The sequence below is a fragment of the Zonotrichia albicollis genome, chromosome 2, assembly GCF_047830755.1.
Source record: "Zonotrichia albicollis isolate bZonAlb1 chromosome 2, bZonAlb1.hap1, whole genome shotgun sequence".
Lineage (NCBI taxonomy): Eukaryota > Metazoa > Chordata > Aves > Passeriformes > Passerellidae > Zonotrichia > Zonotrichia albicollis.
In genome coordinates this window covers 104,163,970-104,187,593 of record NC_133820.1, presented here as the reverse complement: position 1 = coordinate 104,187,593, position 23,624 = coordinate 104,163,970, and the positions used below count along the sequence as shown (strand labels likewise).

The 23,624-nt window shown below is 36.9% G+C and overlaps 1 protein-coding gene across 5 annotated transcripts in view; it reads left to right on the top strand.

Annotated features, from left to right (window-relative positions):
- ATP11A (ATPase phospholipid transporting 11A) overlaps positions 1-23,624 on the top strand; it is a 118,630-nt gene that overhangs the window by 48,859 nt on the left and 46,147 nt on the right. For all 5 annotated transcript variants that reach the window (XM_074535936.1, XM_074535937.1, XM_074535941.1 and 2 more), the window contains exons 2-5: positions 8,825-8,947; positions 19,741-19,830; positions 20,955-21,035; positions 22,530-22,637. In XM_074535936.1, the coding sequence (XP_074392037.1) occupies positions 8,825-8,947; positions 19,741-19,830; positions 20,955-21,035; positions 22,530-22,637 (402 nt within the window). The remainder of the gene's footprint in view (positions 1-8,824; positions 8,948-19,740; positions 19,831-20,954; positions 21,036-22,529; positions 22,638-23,624) is intronic.

Below are 23,624 nucleotides of genomic sequence, written 5' to 3'. Positions count from 1 at the left end.
GAAGTACATTGAAAGTGTTTGAAATAGCTCCAAGTAAATGTTTCATTAACCTTATAGCCATCTGTAATTAGGGTCCTTCCTTCTATCAAAGTGTCCGTGTGTTCACCGAGCTGAATTTGTGTAACATCAGATTTGGTGCTGATGTGCAACAACCAGCATGGAAATGAAGGAACAGGATCAGAATATGACCTGACTCCCTGTGGGTCGGGGTGGTGGCAGCAGTCTGAATAAATGGTGGCTGCAGTGCTCCTGCAGTGCCAGGTGTGGTTCTGTTGGAGCAGTGGTTCTCTAGAAGGGTGGAGTTTTCCTCTGAAGGTCCCATGGCGGTGAACATGGGCCTGGTCTTGCTTTGGGAATCCAGTGGAGAAGACAGCTGCCCCTCTGGCAATCCAGTGGGAAGAGGATGCTCTGGTGTTCCAAATCTGGGATTATATCCAGGAAGGAATGCTTGGCTTCTCCCCCAGGCATCTCATAATGAGATTATGTAATTTTATCAGTCCCGCAGTGACACTCAATGGCCCATTAACAGAAGATATCTCCTGGAAGGAGGATTGGTTTGTGGAAGAGATAAAGGAAACTGCCCAATTAACAGAAGATAACTGCCCTACCTCTAACAGATGGTGAATAGAATACACACGTCTCTTACAACCCAGGACTGGTATCATAATCATAATATAATACAAGAAGGTTGTCCCATCTTCTGTCTGCTAGAATCATAGCTTCACTAGCTCTATATCCTTAGGAATGAAAATAATTTTGAAGTCTAACAGGCTCTGACCATTAGCATAGTGAGTAGTTGCTACTTGGCAGTGAAAGTGTTTTACAGATTTAAACATGATGACAAAGGTTGACAATGGGAGGAGGTGTTTTCTGGACATCTTAATTGCATCTTTTTGTAGTAAAAGTAGGAATAGAGATCTGCTTCTCAGCTGTGTGTCAACAGACCACAGAGTGCAATAGTTAACTATCCTTTTTATTTTTTCATCCGTAGTTTACTTGAACAATTTAAAGACCAGCAAACATGTAGACGAGGCATTTTCACAGCCGTTGTACTAAGTGTAAAGAAGAATGCACAAGTCCATATATTTTAATTATCTCTGTCCTGGAATTCAGATGGGAAATTTGACTCTTCTCCTTTGGTTTGCTAAAATCCTAGTAAAATCCTACTACAGAGGTAGTGTCACTCTGGGTAGTTCTGACCATGTCTGATGGTAATTTACTGTTCTAAATGTAAAGCATAGTTTTAGGGGACAGTCCCTTTTGAATAATCTGATGCTCCTCTAAGAATACCATTTAGGAATGGATTTCATTTTGTCTGATCTTGTAAATCTTACTGATGCATACCATCTCCATATGCGTTATGTTGTTCCTTGGAAAAAAATCACAACAGGTATTCTTGCTTGATTTTTCCTAATAACTTACTTAATTTAATAATTAATAATGTTAATTTAAAAGAAAAGAACTAGTGTGGCATATCTGTAGGTTTATTACTTATTTTTGGATGAATGAAAGCAATCTGCTGCTTGCTTCCCTCCATCCTCCTGTTTCTTTAGAATCTGTAAATATAATGTAAAAGAATTCCATGTTCTGCCCTGAAAATTTGATAGCTTTAGATTTTTTTTTGGTAGATTACTGAAAACAGAAGGAACTATTGACAACAAAGAGTAAAAGAAGAAAATCTGCATTCTGAAGTATCTATACAACTCTCTTGAAAAGATCTTTGTAGATACTCTGAGTGACTGGCACTGTGTGTAGATCTTAGTGGCCTTCAGTTGCCTTAAAAAATGAAATTGCTCTTCTTTTACAGCTTTTCTTGGCACCAAAGGAAGCTGTACATTTCCTCCACAAAGCTGAATTTCAGATGTTGGTCTGGAGCTACTTAGAAATAAACTTGATTTTTAATTAAAGTACTAAGGCTGTCAAATACCCTGTGTCTTATGTGACACTTTCCCTTCTAGTTTCTCTTACCACTGCACTGTGCAGTGTAGGTTTTTTTCTCATTTGCCTTTCTAATTGCAAGTGAGACCCTTGAAAGGATTTCCATGTAGAGGCGGTCCCTGACTGGACCTGGGCAGAGGAGCTGGAGGCACACAGTGTCCCTGTCCCACTGGCAACAAGGGGCAAAATGTGTCAGAACTGGTGCCATGACAGGAAGGAAAAGTGCAGCAAAAGCATTTTTGCTGATGCCATTTAACTCATGTACATCACAGATCTACTTTCTTACCATTATTGCAGTGACTCCATGGAACTCGATGAAGATTGTATATTAGGATGGAATAGGAGACTTTTATCTCTATCACTTTTATTGTTACTTTCCATGGAAAGAAACAAGGAAACTAAAGATTCACCTGCAGAGAAAGCACAGGCATCAGAAATAGCTATACCTAACCAGCCAGTATGTCAGCAGTATTTGGAATTTAAATTGCTTAGAAAAGATCTCAGTCTTCTTTGAGTAACTGAGGTGAGTTTTTATGTATGTGAAACAAAGAATTATTGTAACCCTTTTTAGGAGGAACACAGATCACTGGCTTTGTCATCCAAGAGGTCAAATTATTCAACCACTCAAAGTACAGAGCATGTGGAATTCAGATAAAAAATATGTTCCAAACTGGAAATCAGAAAGGACAATTAGACTGTCTTCAGACTGCTATATTGCAGTGTCCTGGTGCCAGCTCATGTGACACAACTGGAATATAGTTTTATTAGGACAGCTTCAGAAATGTTTTACCCTAAGTATGATGCACAAGCAGGCATTAACCTGAAGGCTGAAATAAAATTTATACGAAGGACACACATGGAAATGTTAGATATTTCACAGAAACTGGAACATTTGCTGTTGTGACAATATCCTGACAGCTGTGAATTGCAGAACTTTGCATCATTTTGTCATCATACTTTTCCATTTCCTCTATAAACATGTCACAAAAACTTAATTCATCCTATTGCTATAAATCCATTTCCCCTTCTGTCTGCATACACAAGACCCTTGCAGGAGGTGGAAAGAAAGATCAGAGAACCAGGATGCACCAAGTAGTGTAGAATATGGCTTGGTTGGGAAACTTGTGGGCCTGGCACCATTTTCTGTAGTTAAGATATACCTGCCTTTGTTTCTAATCACAACTTTTCCCTTAGAGTTATGAATAAAATAATCTATTAGCAGTTAAAGAGTGTTAATATCTTAAATTTCTTTTTCCTCTGCATACACTTACGTCCAGAATTCTGTGACTTGTAGGCAATTGATTGGCAAGAGTTTTGGTTTCAAATGTTATTTCTGACAAAAATCCTCATCCAAGGATTTAAAATTCATTTGCTGAAATGAAATACATTAATATTCTGTGGTAACAGATCCCTTTATGGGTGACCCACAGGAAATGTGTTAATTAGTCATAGTTTCTGGGAAAGAGTTGTTCTAGATTATTTTGTTTGGTTTGTTTTTGGGGTTTTTTTTTGTGGTTGCATCTGAAGAGCTGCATTTTGATATTCCATTAAATTAGTTATCTAATGGCATGTGTCCATGACTTGTAGGTGAATGAAGTAATTTCCTTTCTGTTTACCATGTCTCATGTTGAGGTAGTCTTTTTTCAGAATATGAGACCTGATAGGGTATTTATCTGATAATTATATTAATTCTTTTATCTGTACTGTTCTATATTCATGTGAAACATAACAACCTGAACAGCTTTCAGCATTATACTCTTCATTCCGAGCTTGGCAAATTCATATCAAGGGCTGGTATAATGCTGTGCACAAAATGTAAAGCTAAAGTGCTCTCTCTATAGGTATTTGTGAGTTGACCTATAATTTGAAATCTAGCTAAGAGCCTTTAAATGGATGAGAATTTCACCCTTTATCTCCACAAATACATACAAATTAGATTTTTTTTTGTAGAAGTGGACTTTTTACAAGCTTAATCTATTTTACTGGTTCGCAACTTTAGGAAATACAGGTTATTTAAAAATTATTATTTCTTTAGAGGGATTTTTGTTATCTAGAGTTAAAATATACCCTTAAAAGGACTGGATTTGGAAAGATACATAAAAATCTGTACTCTGTGCCATTGTTTGTGAAGGGAGATGGCTGCAGGAAGGTGTCAAGTGTAAAAGAGCAGGTACTCAGGACATTTGATGGAGACAAAGATGAGATTATATGATCTCATGGTTTGGTAAATACTGCATGATAAGGATACTTTCCTTACAGTATTCGAAAGGAAAGCACCTTTTTTTTTTGTCTTCACTTTAGAGAATTACAGCTTTGAGATATTGAAGTTGTTTCTCTTCACTGAATGAGAAATTGGAAGCTGAGAGCCTTTAGTGCAGAGCTGTTGTAATGCGTGAATGTTTTTTCACAGTGTGCACTATTTGTTCTTCCTGGAGATTGTGAGTGATAATGGCTTGGCAGTATGTGATATCCTAAAACTCCAAAGTGGTTGAGCACCTGTGTGTTCAGTGTGTAGTTTTAACAGTGGTGCTAATTGCTTAATTGACATCAAATATTCGTAAAACACGAGGCTGTTAGGAGAGCCTGCCTCTATTGGTGTACGGTACTCATGTGTGGAGAAAAGGAGTCTCAGCCTGGGTGAACAAGGCTACAGCTGATGCTGAGAATTTGTTGCAGTCAAGTCTGTGGTTAGAGTGCACTATCCCTTTTAATCAAAAAACATTTAGAAAAAAGTAGAAGAGAATACTGTTCAATGAAATGTACTTCGAGCTTGGCCAAGGCAGTTTGAGTTTTCAATCTGCCTATTAACTAATGTGCATATTAACTAATTTGAGTAGTGTTTGTATTCATATCATTTGGAGAGAAAATAAAATATTGAAGACTGTTGCTGGTAATTATGCCTGAGTTAATAGTTCAAGTGGAGAGTCAGGAAGTGTCAGTGTTTCCACTGATTTCAAAATCATGTTAAATCTCTTGACTAAAAATATGGGGAAAGACTTGGAATCTTTCAAAGTCAGTTACTTTTCCAGCAACTACCACTAGCATCTTCCTATCATCTTTTTGTTTTCAACCATTGAATACCAAACCCCTTGTCTTTTCAGGCAATACATTTGTTTAAATTAAATCTAGATAAAAATTACTGGAGTAGCATGAAGGTGAATCTCAAGCTAATTTCAGTTTGGTTTTTTTGTTAATCAGAAAAAAATAAGCTGCAGAAATACTTAAACTCTTAAGGTAAAATCCTGTTAAGTGTTTCTGTCTTTGTGCCTCAGTCTTTTGCTGGTCTTTGCTTTTGTGGTTGCTGACAGTGCTTGAAAAAGTAAAAGCTATGTAACATTTCGTTGATGTGTCAATAAAACCAGGTCTCAGTACATTGAGCTTTACACTATAAATAGAAGCAGATAATGCTGAGGTATATTTATGGTTTCTTGGACATATTCTTAATGGGCTTAAGCAATGGAACTTAAAAAAGAAGTTAATGTAGTTTGTTGTTCTGGCAGTGGCATCAGACTGCTTTTTTCAGTGACTCTGGTGACATTCTGTAAGTTGTAATACCCAAGCACTGACAGAACTGTCAGATCCGGGTGTTTGGCTTTGGAGGTTGGCATTACAGGACATTCAGTTGCTGTAGTTGGATTTCTCTATGTGGCCCATGTCGTGGCTTCAAGTGCTGTTTTTCTGGAAGTATCTTTTTCTGCTTCACACAAGCATGGCCTTATTGAGCAATGCACCTGACTTTGTGCATTGCAGTTCTGCCTCACTGGCAAACAGAGCCTTACTCTCCCATGCTTAGTTTTTTATGCTTGTACTGGGAGTGGTTTTGGAAGTTTGAAGTTGTTGATTTAGGTTGGTAAAGTGTATTTATTTTCTATAACCTATTAACATAGTGAAAAACTGTTCTGTGCTAGCAGATAGTTTAAGTTAGATATGGTTTTATACATTTGTGGTAAATTTATCAATCTGTGATAAAACCAGATGAAATTAAGCTAATAAAGAGATTGTCTTTTATTTTATATTGATGCTTAAAGTAATGCCTTGCTTTAGGGACACAAATTCCAGAGTGGTTGGCTTATTTAGTGTTGACACAGTACTCCAGGGCTATCAGACCTGTAAATACTGACAGTAATGGCAGGAGGGTGCTGTTTAGAGCTCTGTCTTCCCAGGTTCATAGGTAATTTTGGAGGCCTCTTATAACTGAGTCATGATGAAGACTCATTGTATGCCGTGAAACTTTAAAATGTGCTTTGTTGAGCTAAGAGTGTTGTCATGCTGTTTGGGTTGGTTCATCATAATTGAGAGATAATTGTCAAGCTGGGCCTCTGTAGAGGAAAGTAGAAACTGAGGGATTTCTTCTTGGTTTTCCAAGTTTATGAGGCATTTCCATTAGCAGTGTAGGTAATCATCTCTGAACTTAGGCACTTCACTTATCAGGAGTAATCTTTGTGCTGTGTTTGTCTGGAGTGTCCTTCCTAATGAAAAATTTAAAAATGTTGTACAAGTTGATGTATTTTACAGGAATATCTCACATTCCCTTGTATTTCTAGGAGTACTAAGTGACGCAACTGTCAGTAGATTATTTCTGTGCATTGTACATTTAGTGCACTGACAAGATAAATAAGTACCATGTACTGATAAAATGGTAAAGATACCATGTTTTGTTATTGCCATAGAAGTAAGGTGGAATATAGAAACATTGTCATGCTTTACTTCCTTCCAAAATGTTTTGGCTTGCTCAAAGAATGTTATCTGGCCTTCAGGAATGGGCTGAATGACACTTGACTTTTGACAAGTCCACTTGGTGGTAAGGGAGAAGTTGTCTGACTGGAAAATCAATGCGACTTTTATACTGACCCACGTCCTAGTTTCGAGCCTGTGCTAGCTGTGGCATGGGAGAAATGTGTGTGCACTCCCACTGAGCCAGGGGCACTTGCAGGGCTTAGCATGAGTCCTGACTGGGCTATTGGTGTGTTTTAGGAGGGGCTGTCATTTCTGTTTCCTTTGTGAACAGCTTCATATCATGTATTAAGTGACTCTTTCAAGTTATTGGAAGTTGAATAACACATAACAAAAAAGTGGGGTTTACTTTTGGCTTTAGTTTTATGCCTAGTATTGAAATTTTGTCCTTTGGTGTCTTCTGAACATAATGCTTTCATTTTTCTGTCATGTAAGAATCAAGTAATGATTTTGGGTCCTTTGTGTCTGCTTCTAGTATCTAATTCTGGGATGGCAGAAGTTACTTTTCTTTAATCCTTCTATTTCACTTTACATTTTACTTGATGACTTCTACTCAGCTATTTTGTGGTTAATAGTCTGTGTCCAATAGGTTTTCTTTTTATATTTTTGATGTTCTCTCCAACCTCGAGAAAGTCATGCACATCACAGAGATAATTGTTTTATTAGCTTTGCTGCTCCAAACCTGCAGAGTATTGCAAGATTTTATATGTCTATTCCCAATAAATTATGTAGAAAATGATCTTTGGCTGTGTTGCACTTAAGGGCAGTGGAAAAATCACAGATGTGAATTGATGAAGAAAATGTTATGGTGAATGTTCAAGTTTGAGAACTAAATTTTGTTTTAGGCTTAGTGGCCAAGTGTGTACTAGTAAAGTAAATGGACCTATTGACATGAAGACTAGCTAGAAAAGAAGGAGCCATGTCTGTATGACTGAATTCTGTCAAGAACTGCACAGGTACATCGAGCTGCTGTGGGAAATGATGCCTTGGCTGTGTAAACTACCAAAGACACACTGTTTGTGTGGGGTTGGTTTGCTCCATGTCAGTCTGACAGGTCACCTCTAGAGGCAGACAAGCACCGGTGCCCAGGAGCACTTCCAGGATGTATTTAATGTACTAAATACCATGTAGCTGTTGAGGATGCAGAAAATAAGCTTCTGTCTAATATGCTTAATGAAAGAATGTGTAAATGCCCCAGGGCAACATAGAGCAGAGATTTTGAGTTTAATTTATGACATATTTAAATTACTCCAGATTTGACCATATGATGATGTTAAAGTTGCAGATGCCTGGGCTTCTCCAAGTGTTAGGGATGTGTTCTGTGGTTCAAAAATGTTTTTCATAAGGTAGGTGTGAATTAGACTGTTGACTAAGGGATGGTAATTTTATAATCTATGTCCTCAAAAAATTTACTTCTAAATGTTAAAAATTGGTTATTTTGGTTTCATGTAAGTCCTTTTTTTACAGTGATTTGTACGTTTTTTACAGTTAATAGAACACAGAAATAGTAATTTTGGGGAAGCTATAGGTGCGGTAGAGTTTGATGTGAATGTGAGAATTTGGCACACCTGCTTTTTTTTTCTACAGCTTTCATAGAAGAGGAAGTGCTCTGAGTTGACAAGCTGACGTCTTTTCCTGGCAACCTAAGAGTCTCTAGGCTTGTTCATGTGTGGAGAAATGATTGCTACTAGTATTTCAGGAGAACAGAGTTTCACTTAGCTCAGAATTTCATTTGCAGCAATGGCTGGCTAGTCTCAAAATTGTGAAGAATTTGTCGTATATTAAAATATTTTAATTAGCACAGATTTTTATTAGTGATGAAAAGAGAAAGATATGAATACTTACTAAATACCTAATTTGACTGGGGGTCTTAAACAATTCACCCTTGTTTCACTTATAAACAAAAAAGTCAGAACAGTGATTTTTATGGATGCTCTTTCATTGTGTTGTGGGATAGTGAAGTGCAGTTAAGGCAGTTTTGACATTTGACTTGGCTGTGGGTGTTCTGGTAAGAGAGAAGTATGAGGGGTCATGTGCTGCTGGCTGTGTATGTGTAGATGGTCAGGCATGTGATTAGTTAATTCAGTGTGTGACTCATGTTTCTGCAGGAGTACTGAGTGAACTGACACAGTAACTCTTTTTTCTCCCATAGTGTGCTGGAGAAGAGAATTGGGTGGACAGTCGCACTATTTATGTTGGGCATCGTGAGCCACCTCCAGGCGCTGAAGCATACATTCCGCAGAGGTTTCCAGATAATAGAGTAGTCTCATCGAAGGTACCTATATTGTCATTCATTCATTTAGATAAATCAGCTGAAGCTATTATTTCTGTTTATTTTTTCAAGTTTTTTCCTGTATATTTTTTGCTTTCCCCTACCAGCAAAGGTAAAATCAAGATATCTCAGATTTCTTCTGGAGAAACTAATTGCTCATTTGTCTCTAAAATGAATAGAAATGGAATAATTTCTCCCATGTTTACTGTAGTACCTAGTATAGTACAATCTGTGAGTAATAATGAGCTTTTCAACAAAGAAAAAAACCAATTTTCATTTGAGGCAATCCTGGAGTAAATAAAATCATCCTAAAAAAAACCTGCATCCTTTGTACTCGAAAGCAATACCTCAAAGTACTAGAAATAATTTAATTTGTTGAGCACTTAGATTCATCATACTCTATCCTGAGTGTCATTCCCTTCAAAAGCTGTTCCTGTGGGACTTTGTCAACAGTCTTCTTCATTCACATGAAAGTGCATCATACTTCAAGTCTTGGCAGTGTAATACATTTGTGCTGTTTAGAAATCTTCTAGTTGTCCCTTACCTCAATTAGTAAGTTTTAATTTCCTTAAGCTCCAGCAGGTTTTTGTGAGCAGTTGGGATGTTGGTGCTTTCCAGCTGGCTTTCTTTAGCCAAAGGTTTTTACTGCTGTGGCATTGAAACTTGAATGCTTGCAGGTGATGTATGGCTAACAACTCAAGAGCTCCCAAGTTTGCAGTATACTTAGATTTTAATCTTCATGAGCTCACACCTTCAGCTAATACAAAATAATCAATTCAGAATTATATCTCCATTACTGAGAATTTGTTTTTGAATAGTGTCTCAAATCCTCAGCAGTTTTCAGAACCTTGGTAGCATTGTGATCTCAAGGAGCTGAGAGATTACCCTTGTGGACCTGAACACTTGCCAGCCATTAACATCATGAAAGCCAGACTTTTCACAAATGGTGTGTCAGTTCTCATGTGAGATTTTCTGTTTGCTACCTTCTTACCATACTTCATTCAAAGAAAGTGTACTAAGCAGAGTGTAGTATTTAGGCATCTTTAGAGAGAATGCTTGAATGCTAAGGCAGATGAAGTACAGTCAGACTGGTACAGTGGGAAATCCTGTGCTCTACACATTGGTTTGTACTGTCTTTTGAATTCTGGAAGAGCAAAACACACTTAGTGCAAATTTTTGTATTCCTGTGGTATTTTTTAATCACATGTGAGATGTATGTAAATAAAGCCATTGAAGTTACTGCTGATAGTTGTATTGAAATAATATGTCAAAACATAGTTGAACAGGATGTTTTTAAGTTAGTGGAGGTTACAAGTTGCTTTGCTTTGCAGAGTGAGATTTTTAAAGTATTACTTAAACATGTGTTGAACTAAGGAATCCTTGCCAGCAATTAGTAAACATACATGACTTCAACCAGTTCAGGATAGAGACTTTACTGGATTTTTATTTGGATTTACAGAATATTCAGTTAAATATTTAAATGTTAAACTATTTAGCTGTGAACTGTATCTGTAAATAGCCTTTTGTAAACAAAAAGTATTAGTGGAAGTACATTTTATATATATAAGATGTTTCTCAATTTTTCTGTTTATTAATTAAATACAGTGGTGATATTTCAGGAGGGAACAGAATTCGTGTAAAAGCTTTATAATATTGAAGAGTTCCTCAGATTGATGAAAGCTGTTGCTTATATATGAGGCCTTCCTGTGCTGTCCCTTTCAAGTGAACTCTGTTATTCCCACGCTCCATCCCAGACAAGCTGAATAAGGCACTGTTGTGGCTTGACTAGCATTCATGCTGGTTCTCTGAGCTGCTTCCTCTTCCCCTTTCACCTGTCCTTGTCCCTCCTTGCTTGTGAACCCTCAGAGGGGGCACCTCTTACAGTGTGGGGAATGCAGGCATTACATTCCTACTAAATGCTCAAATGTGCAAAATCATGCAAAATGTGCAAATCCATAATTGTTAGAGTAAAGGTACATGCTCACAAGCACACTGTATAGTGTTACCTCAACCATGAAGGATACTTCCTTCATCTTTCATCAGCAAGACAGACAGTAACTTTCAGCTGGACTTTTATAGGTGTTTAGTGCTTATGTAAGAAGGTCTGTGATTGCTCTTCAAGGATGAGAAACTCTAAACTTCCAAGTACAGACTTTACCAATGTAAGACAAACTGAGTTTCTAAAAAGGATAGTTCAAAAGCATGAGGAAATGGCATCAATTTGTCTGTCTGTATGCTGCTTTACTAAAAATGTCATGTCATAATGCCCTGAAAAAGACATCACCTTGCAGTAGTGTGAACCTTAGACCTTACTGGTCCTTCCAAAGGTCCACTTTGCTCTGCTTCACCAGGGGCTTCCTGGTGTCAGCAAGGCAATGCTTTGATTCAAGTGCAGAGGGATAGCTCATGGACATTGCAGTGTCGCTGTGGAACGTGGTTAGTGCTCTGTCTGCCTAATGATACATTCCTGATTGGGAAAAATGATACAGGGAAGACCTTGCCTAGACAAAAGTGTTCTTTTTGTTTGATGTGTTCATTCAATTACGATATTAACAATGTATTGCAAAAGATGTATGCTGAAGTAGTAAAAGACAAAAACTCATGTCTTTTGGATTGTGCATGCTGTTCCTTTTACCTTCTACAGACAGTGACCTTTATAACATGTATCCTTTTGTTGATTTAACATTCAGCTGCTTCAGCTGCCTTGGGTGTTGGCCTTTGAAGTGGCTGTTATGTACCCTTGATTGAATTTGTCACATGACAGTGCTGCAGCATGGAAAAATATCAGCTAGTAGAAAAATTCCAATGTTTCAAATGTAGAAGAAAGAAAGTAATTGAATTGGCAGGGAGGTGGCTTGCCTTTTTCTGAAAAAAATTATTCACATTTTGATACTATTTACTTTTTGGTGGAATTTACAAATTAAATGGAAACTAAGTTAAACTAGGGAGCCATAGCAGCTACCAAAACTTGGTGAGAAGCAACCTATTTTCCTTCTGAAACAGGATTTTACTTTTTGAAAAAAACCTGATAAATTATAAAATAACTTTTTAATACAAAACTTCCTTAAGGTTCAGGCTTCATGTTATTGTGCTGGGAATATGTTTGTGTATTTAGTGGTCTTGAATTAATTTCTTCTCTGTGAATCCCTTCAATACCTTTTAAGCCCATGTAAATTCTCAGAATAAAGAACAGTTCAACTGCAGAAATGCTTGCCAAAAGAAACCACGAGCCTTCATTTTCAAACTTTCTGCTAGTTTGAGTTAGTAATTTTCAGAGTCAAGGATTTCGAATACAGTTATCCCCTGTTTATAATCTTGTTTCTGTTGGTGGTCTTCCATTATATTTCCCTTCCAGGAGGAATAGCCTGAGCCTGTTCAATAATTGTTTATGTAAAAGCTACTGCATGCCTTTGCTCAGGTTTGGTCTGTCCCTTTTCCTAAACCCGTGCAATCACACATTTTTCAATATCCAAATTCCCTTTTCCTGAAGTTAATCTAATACTTTTCTAGAATTGCTATGCTTCAAGGAGCTGATTTGTTGACAATGTAAGGATTTTCACTTCTTGTTCTACTGGAATCAATGAATTGAAGACTGATTGAATGAATACATTTTTCTTCAACAGAGGGAAAAATTGTATTGAAAATAACATCTTTTTTGAACCAACAACATGGAGTCATGGAGTTCAAAAGTTGCTTATTGCTTTTGAAAAAAAAAACAAAAAAACAACACCCCCCCCCCCAAAAAAAAAACCCATAAAGAAAGAACCACAAGAAAGAGCCAAAGACTTCAGAAATTCCTAGATAGGAGTAACCTGTTTAATGAGAGCCAAGAGTTTTCTGTGTGTCAGAGACACCTGGCAAAATTAGAAAATCCACCAAGTTTAGGCAGGAGAACAGATTTCCCCCCATACTACCCACAGAACAAGTTGAGTAAGTAGACTTAAAAAGGCTTTTACTCTTCATTTCAGTCTGTGGATAATCAACACACAGTATTTTGCCTTGGTGGTCCTGTCCAGCTGCAGACTTTTACTGTCATAATTTAATAAAGAGAAATTTTACAGCTACAGAACCCACCTATGCCTGAGTCACCAACAGAGCTGGAGACAGGAGGGCTTATGCTCCTGGAAGATGGTACTGAAGAGTGGTGGGATATGACTCTTGCATGAAATGCAAGATTGACTCTACAATGTATGCAGAACTATTGCTTGAAGAATTTGCCCTAAAGAGATGTCACTCTAATTAAATTATACATGAAATTACAAAGTGCTCATTTGTGCTGTAGCTTTATTTCCTGTTCTTCCTTATAGAAAAGCAATCAGTTGAATTCAGGTGGGAGACCTGGACCACTGTTATTTCCTACTTTTTAATGCTGTATGCTGTATTCATGGATCAGAAGTGATACTGGTTTTACTGCACAAATCATGCAGTCTTCAGTTGTCTGTCTGTTTCTTGAGGACTTATCATTAAATACTGATCCAAACATTGATTTCTGTGATAGTGCCCTGAGACAATAATGCTGTGTTTTGGGAATCCTATACATTGCAAGGCAAAACTTAGCTATCTTCAGTGCTAATCTGATTGAGATGACTCACAATTACTCACAGTGACTAATAGTTTAATAAAGTTAAGAAATTCTGACATGTTTCAGCAGATGATGTTGAAATATTCCTTTCTTTTAGCAGAAATTCATGCCCTTGTACTGTACCTCTTTCCTGCAGCATTTACTCATAAAAACACACAAAGACTGGGTCTGCTCTGATTTCTCATTTTGTTGCCACATTTAGAAGAAATATTAATACTAAAGAATACTAAGGAATCCTTAATACTTAAGGAAATACTAAAGCACCTTTATCATTATGAGCCATTTGGAACCCAGCAGAAACCTAGGCTGTCCCACACTTTCCAAGGGGCTACTTCACAGCTGGAAGCCTTTGTCTGCCCTCTCTAAGGCCATGACATAGCAGTTTCAAGATGAGGAGTTCCAGCACAGCCCTGAGCAATATTTGAAAGCCAGAAGAGTGTCCAAAGCCCACAGTGGAACGAGGCATGGCCATGTGTTTGTGAAGCCAGTAAAAGATTGTGTAGCATACCCTGGGGGGTAGAGAGGGTGGGTAGGCAGAGCTGTGTATGGGACAGGGACTAAAGCTGGGAGTGTTGTGTGTCCTCTTTACTGATCTGCTCTGAATGCAGCTGGAACACAGAGCTCTCCATTTCTGCCTGGGTACTCCCCTGCCTCCCAGCCACACTGGGGGCAGCAGGAGGTCAGATCCATGCTGCAAGGGCTGAAGGGTCAGGTGTGCCCAGCCCTGCCAAACACTGAGCAGGGCAGGAGCTGTTAGAGATGAGAAGAGTAAATGGACTTGGCTGGCAGTGAAGCTGAAATGCCTCTGAATCAATTGGACTCTCAAAGGGGCCAGCTGAGGGATTTCAGTACCTGGGCTGTGATGGGAGTGGATGAGTGTGCACTTCTTCCAGGCACAATAATACACTTTCCTTCTGGGGATAACTGTCAGTGCCTAGAGAGAGCAAGGAAAAGCTCTTCTTTGCTCTTGATGATCCTGCTCAGCATGGGATTTCCAGGTCAGAGGCTCTTTGCAACCTCCCTTGTGCTCCCTGGAGAAGCCATTTACCCTTCCCATGGCTCAGTCCAGGGTTATTAGCAATATTTTATCTTCTGCTCTGGTACTGCCCTTAACAGAGCTTTTAAAGTTTTTATAACAGTGTGGAGTGTTGATGTAGTGAAAGAGAAGCAGAAGAAGAAAGGAAAACAAGACATCCAAATCTAATGCCAGGGAAGACAGGTGTGATTCTTCTCTCTTTTTAATTGAGAAAGTCAAGCTTCCTTGCTCTCACATGCTCTTTCTTTAGTTTTCTTAGTATTCTCTGTGGCTTCTGTCTTCAGTCTGTTATTCTTGCTGTAAGGTTTTTTTTTTCTTTTTTAGAATTATAATTACATAATTACATGTGCTGGAAGATTTGTTTGTCAGAGGAGTGCCTGACGTTAATAGCCTCTATTTGATAAGACTGGGAGTTGCTGAACAGAGACTACTGAAGATAGACTTGTTTGTAATAGAAATCCTGTTTTATCAGCAACTGGTTTTAAGGAATCCCATGCCAAAATATGTATCTTGGCTTATCAAGTGTGCCATTTGATGTAACTTCACCAAATCTGTTTCATTTTTGCACTTTTTCTGAATGTACCGGTGGTTGTTAATCACTTGTAAAAGCCCTACATGTAGCAGAGCTTTCACTGATCCTTGTGTTGTGAATGACCTTGTGATGTGGAGAAACTGGAATCCCTCCCTCAGTGGCGTGATAAACCCTGTGCAGATGATGCATATGTTAATACTTTTCTTAATGTATTGTTGTGTCTTTCTGCATTCATTCCAAATTGTCATAAATATGGCACAACCCTTTTCAAAATATTCCAGTTCTGTTGAGTAACATATAAGCACAAAGTCTGAATTTTTTTTTGCTTCAAGTCATTAAATTATTAATTTAATACATTAAAGAACATAGATAAATTCTGTTTTAAATTTCCTTTATGTTTATAAGCAAGTCACTTGAGTTATACAAGGCATACTCTCAATTTACTTCTTATGATTTCAGATAATTACTGATTTCCTGGTTTTTTTATACCCTTTGCAATAGTTTTCTGTGCCAGTTCTCTATATAGATAGGCAAATCATGTTTCCAAAAAGTAACATTTTTATAAATAAAACTAACTTTAAAGAAACTCTGAAACTTTTGATCAGACCTTTTTCAGCTATTCTATTGAAGAGGATTACCTATACATATATAATATATGTAGTATTTACACCATTTTAGTAATATAATACTTTGTAAGGTGGTGTTATATATAAAGTGTTATGTTCAGTACTAAAATGAGACTACAAAAAAGCTGGAGAGAGACTTTTTACAAGGATATTAAATGAAAGGACAAGGGAGAAGGGCTTGAAGCTTAATAGAGGGTTGGTTTAGATTTACCTTGAGCATGGTGAGGCACTGGAACAGGTTATTCAGAGAGGTTGCAGATGCTGCGTCTCTGGAAGTGTTCAAGGTTGTTTTAGATGGAGCTTGGAGCAACCTGGTCAAGTGGAACATGTCCCTACTCATGGCAGGGAGGTTGGGGCTGGATTCTTGAGAAGATCTTGAATGTCTTTTTCCACCGAAATGGTATGCACACATGCCTGCAATCTAATTTTTAAACTGCAGCTTTAAGCATGTATTGTTTGTTAGTAATCAATATAAAAATATGTTCATTAAAAATACTGAAGTCACCATGGACACAAATGAATGCAAGATCAGCTTTTCTCTATACTACCCTGATTTTATTATCCTCAGGATGGGTTTTGTTTTGTAGAAGGGATGAGAATTATCATAGGAAGATGTTTATGAACCAGGGCTAAACCAATATAGTAGATATTTTTATTGTAGTAGTTTTAAACATTTATAAGAAGCAGTCAAAAAGGTTGAGTGAAAAGAGTGAAATCAGGGTGTGTTAGAAGAGAGGTGGTGACTATTAAAAGCAAATAATCTGTAAGAAACTGACGTGTTGACAAAACTCAGTACAAAGTGCTTTTTCTTACAGCTTCAGCTTTTGATGTAAAGTGATTACTTAAGAAACTCTCCTTTTACTTAAGAAAATATCTACCTCTTAGGGTGGAAAGAGAATCTTGAAATATGAGCCAAAATTCTGGCATGTGGATACCGAATGGAAAGGTCAAATATGGTGTCAAGAACACTGTATTTTACATTTTGGAATTTGTGTGACTGGCTGTGGAGGTGCTGAAAGCATGATGGTATCAGTAAAGAGCAAGATGGAGCCAGGGGCATGGGTGGGAATACTATGGACATGCTCATGAGTGCAGAAATACGTCAACACTGCAGCTACTGCAATTATAAATGGGAAGAAAATCTACTTGCATGATGCTGTTTTGACACCAGATTTATCTTACAGACTCTTGCACAGTGCTTCAGATGCATCTGTTGGCACCATGTGTTCTTCTTTTGGCTGGATGCATAACTACTATTACTTTGTGTCTGATGTGTTACCTCCTGTAAGCACAAAGCACCTGTGCACTCTGGCCTGTGGGTCTTCTGTAGCATTTGGCAAAGATCATTTAAGCCATCTCCAACTCAAAAGCTTATCTAAATAGTGTGTAACTGTTTGGACAAACTTATATCATTCAAGTGAATTATAGTGAAAAGAAAGTAAATATACACAAACCACTTTTTAAGAGTTTACAAAGAATATGACAAGAAATTATCTGAAGGAGAGAGATGATAATACTAACTCTCAGCAGAGTAATCAGATGGATTTAATATGGTCAGTTTTAATGACTTTCCTTTAATTTTTTTTGTTTTGTTTCTGCCTAGCTAGGGTAGAGAAACTGCCTTAAATGCAGCAGTCATGAGATAAATCTTGTTCTGAGTGGCAGCCCCTCAGTTGCTTCTGTGAGGAGTGATTATGTTGGTTAAACATTACTTGCCCATCTGTAAATACTGCTCTGAGCTACTGATGGCTTGGGTAGGGGAAGGTCTGTCTAGACATCCTAGTGTTCATTCTTGCCTAAACTGCAAAAATCATTACTTCTGTGTTGAAGATGAATGTGCAGAATAAAGACATACTTAGTATGCATGAAACCTAGAGTCGTAAAGTGCTAAAAATTTGTCAGATTGAAAATAAAGTTTTAAGAAGTAGTCTGTGTTAAAGAAGCATCCATTTTAGGAAGCACTTCTCACCCATTAAAGTGTTCCCATGTAATTCCCTTTTATTCACCTAAGAGAGTTTCTGGTCAAAGGTGGAGCTGTGGTAGACCACAGCTTGGCAGGGAAAGGAGTGAACTAAGGTTGGAATATGAGGAGAATTTGATACTAAGGGTAAAGGTGAACAACCTTTTATGGATTATTGTTTTAATTGATTTACTTGATTTCTCAATCAGATACTTTAAATATCTAGTCCAACAGTAAAATGCTATTACCAGATGTTTCATCAAAAACCCTCTAGGAGATTTTAAGTAGAAGTTATCACATAAGAGATTACATTTTTATTTAATGAATGGTGATTTGGGGGACTTGTGTAAATAATTGAACTTTTAATGGTCAGAAGACCCTTTACCATGGAAAAAATAGTATTTTTATCAAAGTAGCTCTATCAAAGGAGCTAAACAGGAAAATGGAAACAACTGTTTTTCACTTTTCTTTCCCAGCAGGCAGGGATTCTTAAAAAAATAAATGGATATAATTAAAAAACAGAGCTAACTTACCTGATAATGATGAAAATATGCAATTACTGTCATTGAATAGAATCCATACAGTCATCTATCATAACAGTAGTTTTGAACGATCAGCATTGTAGTGCAAGGAAAAATAATCAAGTCTAACTCCTTGTCTGTGAAAATCCCATGTAGCTGGATAATGAGTAGTGCAAACTACATTCCTGTCTGATGAAAAGTGTTCTGATTGCAAGACTAGAACACTTGATTTTCTAGCTGTTGCATGTCTGCATGCCTGAGTTTTGGCTTGCTCACAGGTGATTTAATACTGAACTAGCTATTATGCAGGATTAAGTGGTAACTTAGGGCATATTTAAGATAGATACTGATTTTTGGCACACAACAAGAAAAGAACATTTCATTTTTATGTCTTGCACATGTTCAGGCTTTAACACCCAAGTACAAAGATTGCTGTATATGATGGGATTTCTTATATGTTTAAAGCATATTTATCCTGGATACTTTTTGTCTGTAGTTGTAATAAGAGTACTTTCCTTCCAGAGCTCTGTCTTTGCCTTCAGGGCCAAATTCAGATGTCTAGCTCATGGAATAATTTGGTTATCAGCAAGTATAAGTGCAATCTGCCAAGAGGAGACAAGGCACATTTTTAACAGAGCAAATAAATTAGGATAAGCTTCTTACCCCATCTCATTTGAAATGAAAGTTTTATTGGAGTTGTCATTTTATTATGTGTCAACGGATAATTTGGATAATAAGATGGTGCAGTGCTACTTTTCTCAAGCCATTTTTCAAACCTTTTCACACAATTTTAGCTGACATTTTTTTACATGTGTTCCAATAAGCAGTCCTTGCAATGTTTTGCTGGAGCTACAAAGTGAGCTGTGTAAAAGCACTGTAGTTGAAGCTGCAGCAGGGGAGGGGATGGGGACTAGATGATGTTAAGGTCCTTTATCACTTTTACATGACTTTTTACATTTGAAGTTTTCGCATTTACTGTTTGCAGCTTTATGTACTGTTTTCTATGTCATTTTACAGCACTTAGGGTAATTTGTAAGATCAGTACAGAAATATGCAGCCACTTACTGTTATTCACCACTGTAGTTTATCTTGAGTAGTATTTTCGTCCCTGCCAAGGAAGAAAAGAGCTGACAGCTTTTATTTGGTTGTCTTGCTATTACTGTGTAGTTAGCTCTGAGTGCCACCTATCTCGAGTCATGAACACAGCATAAAAGTGAATTAAAAGTGCTCTTTGAAATTAAGGTGCTTTTAAAATCCATTAACAGCTTGAAATAAACCATTCCATAACTAGCTAACTCTGGACGAGTATTGTTGCTAGTTGAAAAATTATTACAATCCCTAGTACAAGGATTATCACAGTTCAGGAAAACATTCCTATTGTAAGAATACATGATTGTTGATTAAGATTAAAATTCAGTAAATTATTGAACTAACAAAACCACTTCTGCTTCTTTAGTTTATCTTGAAATGTGAATTATAAAATTGAATGTGAATAATATTTTCTTCACAAACGTTCATAATCTGTGCATTTGTTTTCAGTACACATTTTGGAACTTTGTACCAAAAAACTTGTTTGAGCAATTCAGAAGAATAGCTAACTTCTATTTTCTCATCATTTTCCTTGTTCAGGTAAGTGCTCCCCATTTCACAGTAAGTACTGTGCTCTTTCTAAAATAGGAAGAAATTGAAAAAAGTTTTAAAATTACCTGATTTTGATGACCATGGAGGTAAATGGTTGCACCTAGAAAGCCTTTAATCACTGATGATATGACAAAAGGGGTTTTATTTAATTTCCAGGTTGTCACTGTGAAGTTAATCTGAAGAGAATTCGACAGCCGCACTAGCTGGACAGCAAGACCTATGTCTTGAAAAAATAGAAAACAATGTCTGTAATTTTTATTTTGTAATAAACATCCAGATCAGTAAAACTGTTACTATAAATTCTGTTGATGACAGAGTTTTCTTTGTTCTGCAAAAATACTATATTTTATTACAAAATTATGTCTTGATCGCAGTTTTCCAACTGTACTGTGATCAAAGCTTGTCAAAACTGTTAGGTATTGATATGATGCTTGCTTAGGGAGGTACATAAATGCTTGCTTTTGAAATGAGTTCCATGAATATCTAGTGTGCTGCTTTATAGGTGTCTTAATTCTGAACCTGTCACAGTCACTTATTGTGTTAAATAATAAAAAACTTACTAAGTGAAGAACTGCATTACTTTGCAGACCAGATTCTGTAGAAAAAAAGCAGTGCAGATTCTCAGCACAACTTAAATTTTGTCATTTGCACTCCCTCTGTGAATTCTACCTCTTTGTTTATATTTGCAGAAGCTCAATATTTCAGAATTTACTCTTTGTGTGCATAAGAACAGCTCTATTGTATAACATGTAAAGCCAGTGCCATGCGAATTTCTAATGGTGCTCCATAATTTTGCTTCCAAAGCTGCGGCTTTCCAGTCTAATACTTCTCTGAAGTCTTGCTGGCAAATATTTTTACAAGGCATTAACATCTGCTATTAATGTGATCTAACTACAGTATTGTATCTTCTTATAGAATCCAGTTTTCAAATTTTTACCAGTATATAGTACACATTCTTAAAGTTTTATTGAAGTACTGGGTTTTTTTTCCGTAAAAAATTCCTTGATGTCTTTTAACATATTGAGGGAATTGCTTTAAAGATCTTAATTGAAAGGTTGACTGCTAACATTCACAAAAATATAACCAGAAAATACTTGTTCTTTTTGTTGCAGTTAATTATTGATACACCTACTAGTCCAGTTACAAGTGGACTTCCGCTTCTGTTTGTCATCACTGTCACAGCCATCAAACAGGTGAGTAATGTAGGGACCAAAGAGAGAGTTGGGTCAGTTTGGGTTTGCTGTCCAAGCATTGCCCCCTTCCAGCCCCTTACCCACCACAGCCTGCTGGTCTGCTCTGGGAGAAGGTTCAAGAGAAAGCCTTGATGTTGACACTCTTCAGTAGTAGCCAAAACACTGGGGTGTAAAAAAGACTGGATTAGCCCCAAGTACAAAGCACAGCAGCACAGGACTGTTGTGAAGAAAGTTAGCTCCACCCCAGATGGTCCCAAAACAGAGGATAATTTCAGTTGTCCCTTAATAGATAACTTACTGCCTTCACAGTCTTTATGCTAAATGCAGACTTAATGATTCTTCAAAGAAGCTATGCAGAGTTCTGTTTCTCTTTCTTTACAGTGGTAACTATGCATAATTGAGTATATTCTATACTTAAATTCAGCACTTCTTGTTGAGCAAAAGTTGTGATACATGCAAGTATGCAAGTTTAGTGTGACTTTCCCACTCTTAAGATTTTAAATGTTACACTTTTAAGTGTTGCTGTTAGTAGTGACCTACCAAAGCCTGGGTTACGACAGGCTGTGCCTGGTACTGCAGTTCTGTGTATTTCCTTGATTTTTCTTCCCAGCAACTTGTGTACATTTTGGGACCTTCTTGAGGAGCTGTACCAACCCCTGGAAGTATATTACACTAAAGTTATAAAGTCTCTATACATTCCCAGATTATTTTTGAGAGCATCCAAGGTAGTGGTACTTTTGTTCTGCATTGAATTTTCAAATGTGCTCAAGAGAGATAGATCTAAAAATGCTGTGGACCACAAGTGGTATTTTCCATCTCAACCACTGATGACTTTGTCAATCCCATCTTTGTCATAAGGCAGGACCTTTTCAATAGAAAGTTGCAGATTCTCTATCCTTTAGTTTGTCTACTTGTATAAAACACATTCATAGGGTAATTGAGCACTAAACTTAGGGTACTCTGCAAAGTTTCTCAAAACAAAATTGTTCACAACTGTATATTGTATATAGGGTTAAAAGGTTTAACTTCAATGTAAGACAGTCATCAAATATGACAACCTTTTGTCATGTCATGTCTATCATCTTACAGGATAAAGTCCCATTCTCCCAAAATAGATTGCCTGCACTACCACCTTCTTGACAACTGCTTTTATGAGTACTGTGCACTTACTTGAGTCAAGAGAGCATGAGCAAGAGATAGTCACTTAAATACCAGAAACTGTTGTACACTTTTGAAACCCTTATTCATGCAGATGTCTTTATGGAAATACATGGATTTGTCTGACTAATTGTAACCATGAATGCTCTTTTTCATACATATTCAGCACAGCTCTGGTACTGACATGAATCACAATTTCAGTTGTTCTAGTGAGAATATTTTTTCCCTTACAGTGATCAAGGATAATTCTTAAAATTTTTCTTACAAGCTAGAGCTATTCTGTGTCTTTATAGCCAAATATGCATCACTGTATCATTCCATTTCACTCTTTTCTAGGGTTATGAAGATTGGCTGAGACATAAAGCTGACAATGCAATAAATCATTGCCCTGTTCATTTCATTCAGCACGGAAAACTGGTTAGAAAGCAAAGCCAAAAATTAAGAGTAAGTAACTATGACTTAACAGGTTTTGTGAGTCAGATTTTACTTCACCCTTCTTGTACACTTCGGACATAAAACAAGTTATGCAGATATGTACTATGATGATGCAGCATTTATTGCATTTAATGATTAGATCTACTGCATACTGATTTTTAGTTTTATGTTTCTGAATAAAAGATTTTTATAAAATTATAAAATTAATTAATATTTTTATAAAATTATAAAATTAAATTCCTAATGAGATTAGATAAATCTCATTTATTAACATCATTCTAAAAGTTTATATTTAGATGCTACTATTGCTGTTTTTTTATCTGGCTATTTTGCTTAACTGGCATTAACTAACTCCTTCCATAAATGTTACTTTTATTTTCCATTTTTAACTTGGAATTTCTGTCATGATTTATCTTTTTTCTATTTTCTGTCCACTGTGATTATTGCAGAATCATAGGATGCTTTGGGTTGGTAGGGACCTTAAAGATTGCCTAGTTCCAATCCCTGTGCCATGGGCAGAGACACCTTGCACTAGACCAGGTTGTTCAGAGCCTTATTTGACCTGGCCCTTTGGGATGGGCTATAATTACTATTATGCACATGAATAATTTATTTAAGTCAGATTGTGACAGTCAGTGCTGTGTATAGAGATATATGCATATGTGCAGATAAAACACATTCTAAATGTTTTCCTCAAAACCCATCAAATCACAATCTCTCCATTGACCTTGTGAATGCTGCTACATTCCCCTTTTGGCATGTTTTCAGAAATTAATTTTTGCTGCTTGTTTTTTCGGGTTTTTTTAACATTATTTTCTTAACATTATTTTCTTTAGAATTCAGAAAATTTGATAGATATTTGTTTGGAATTTTCTTTTTTTTTTTAAATATATTTGTTTGGATGTCTTTTTCTGCTCTGCTGTTTTTGGCCATAAGTGTATCAACAGTGTTCACAGCCTTTCTGCTGTGACCTTCCATTTGAGTGTGATAGCTTCT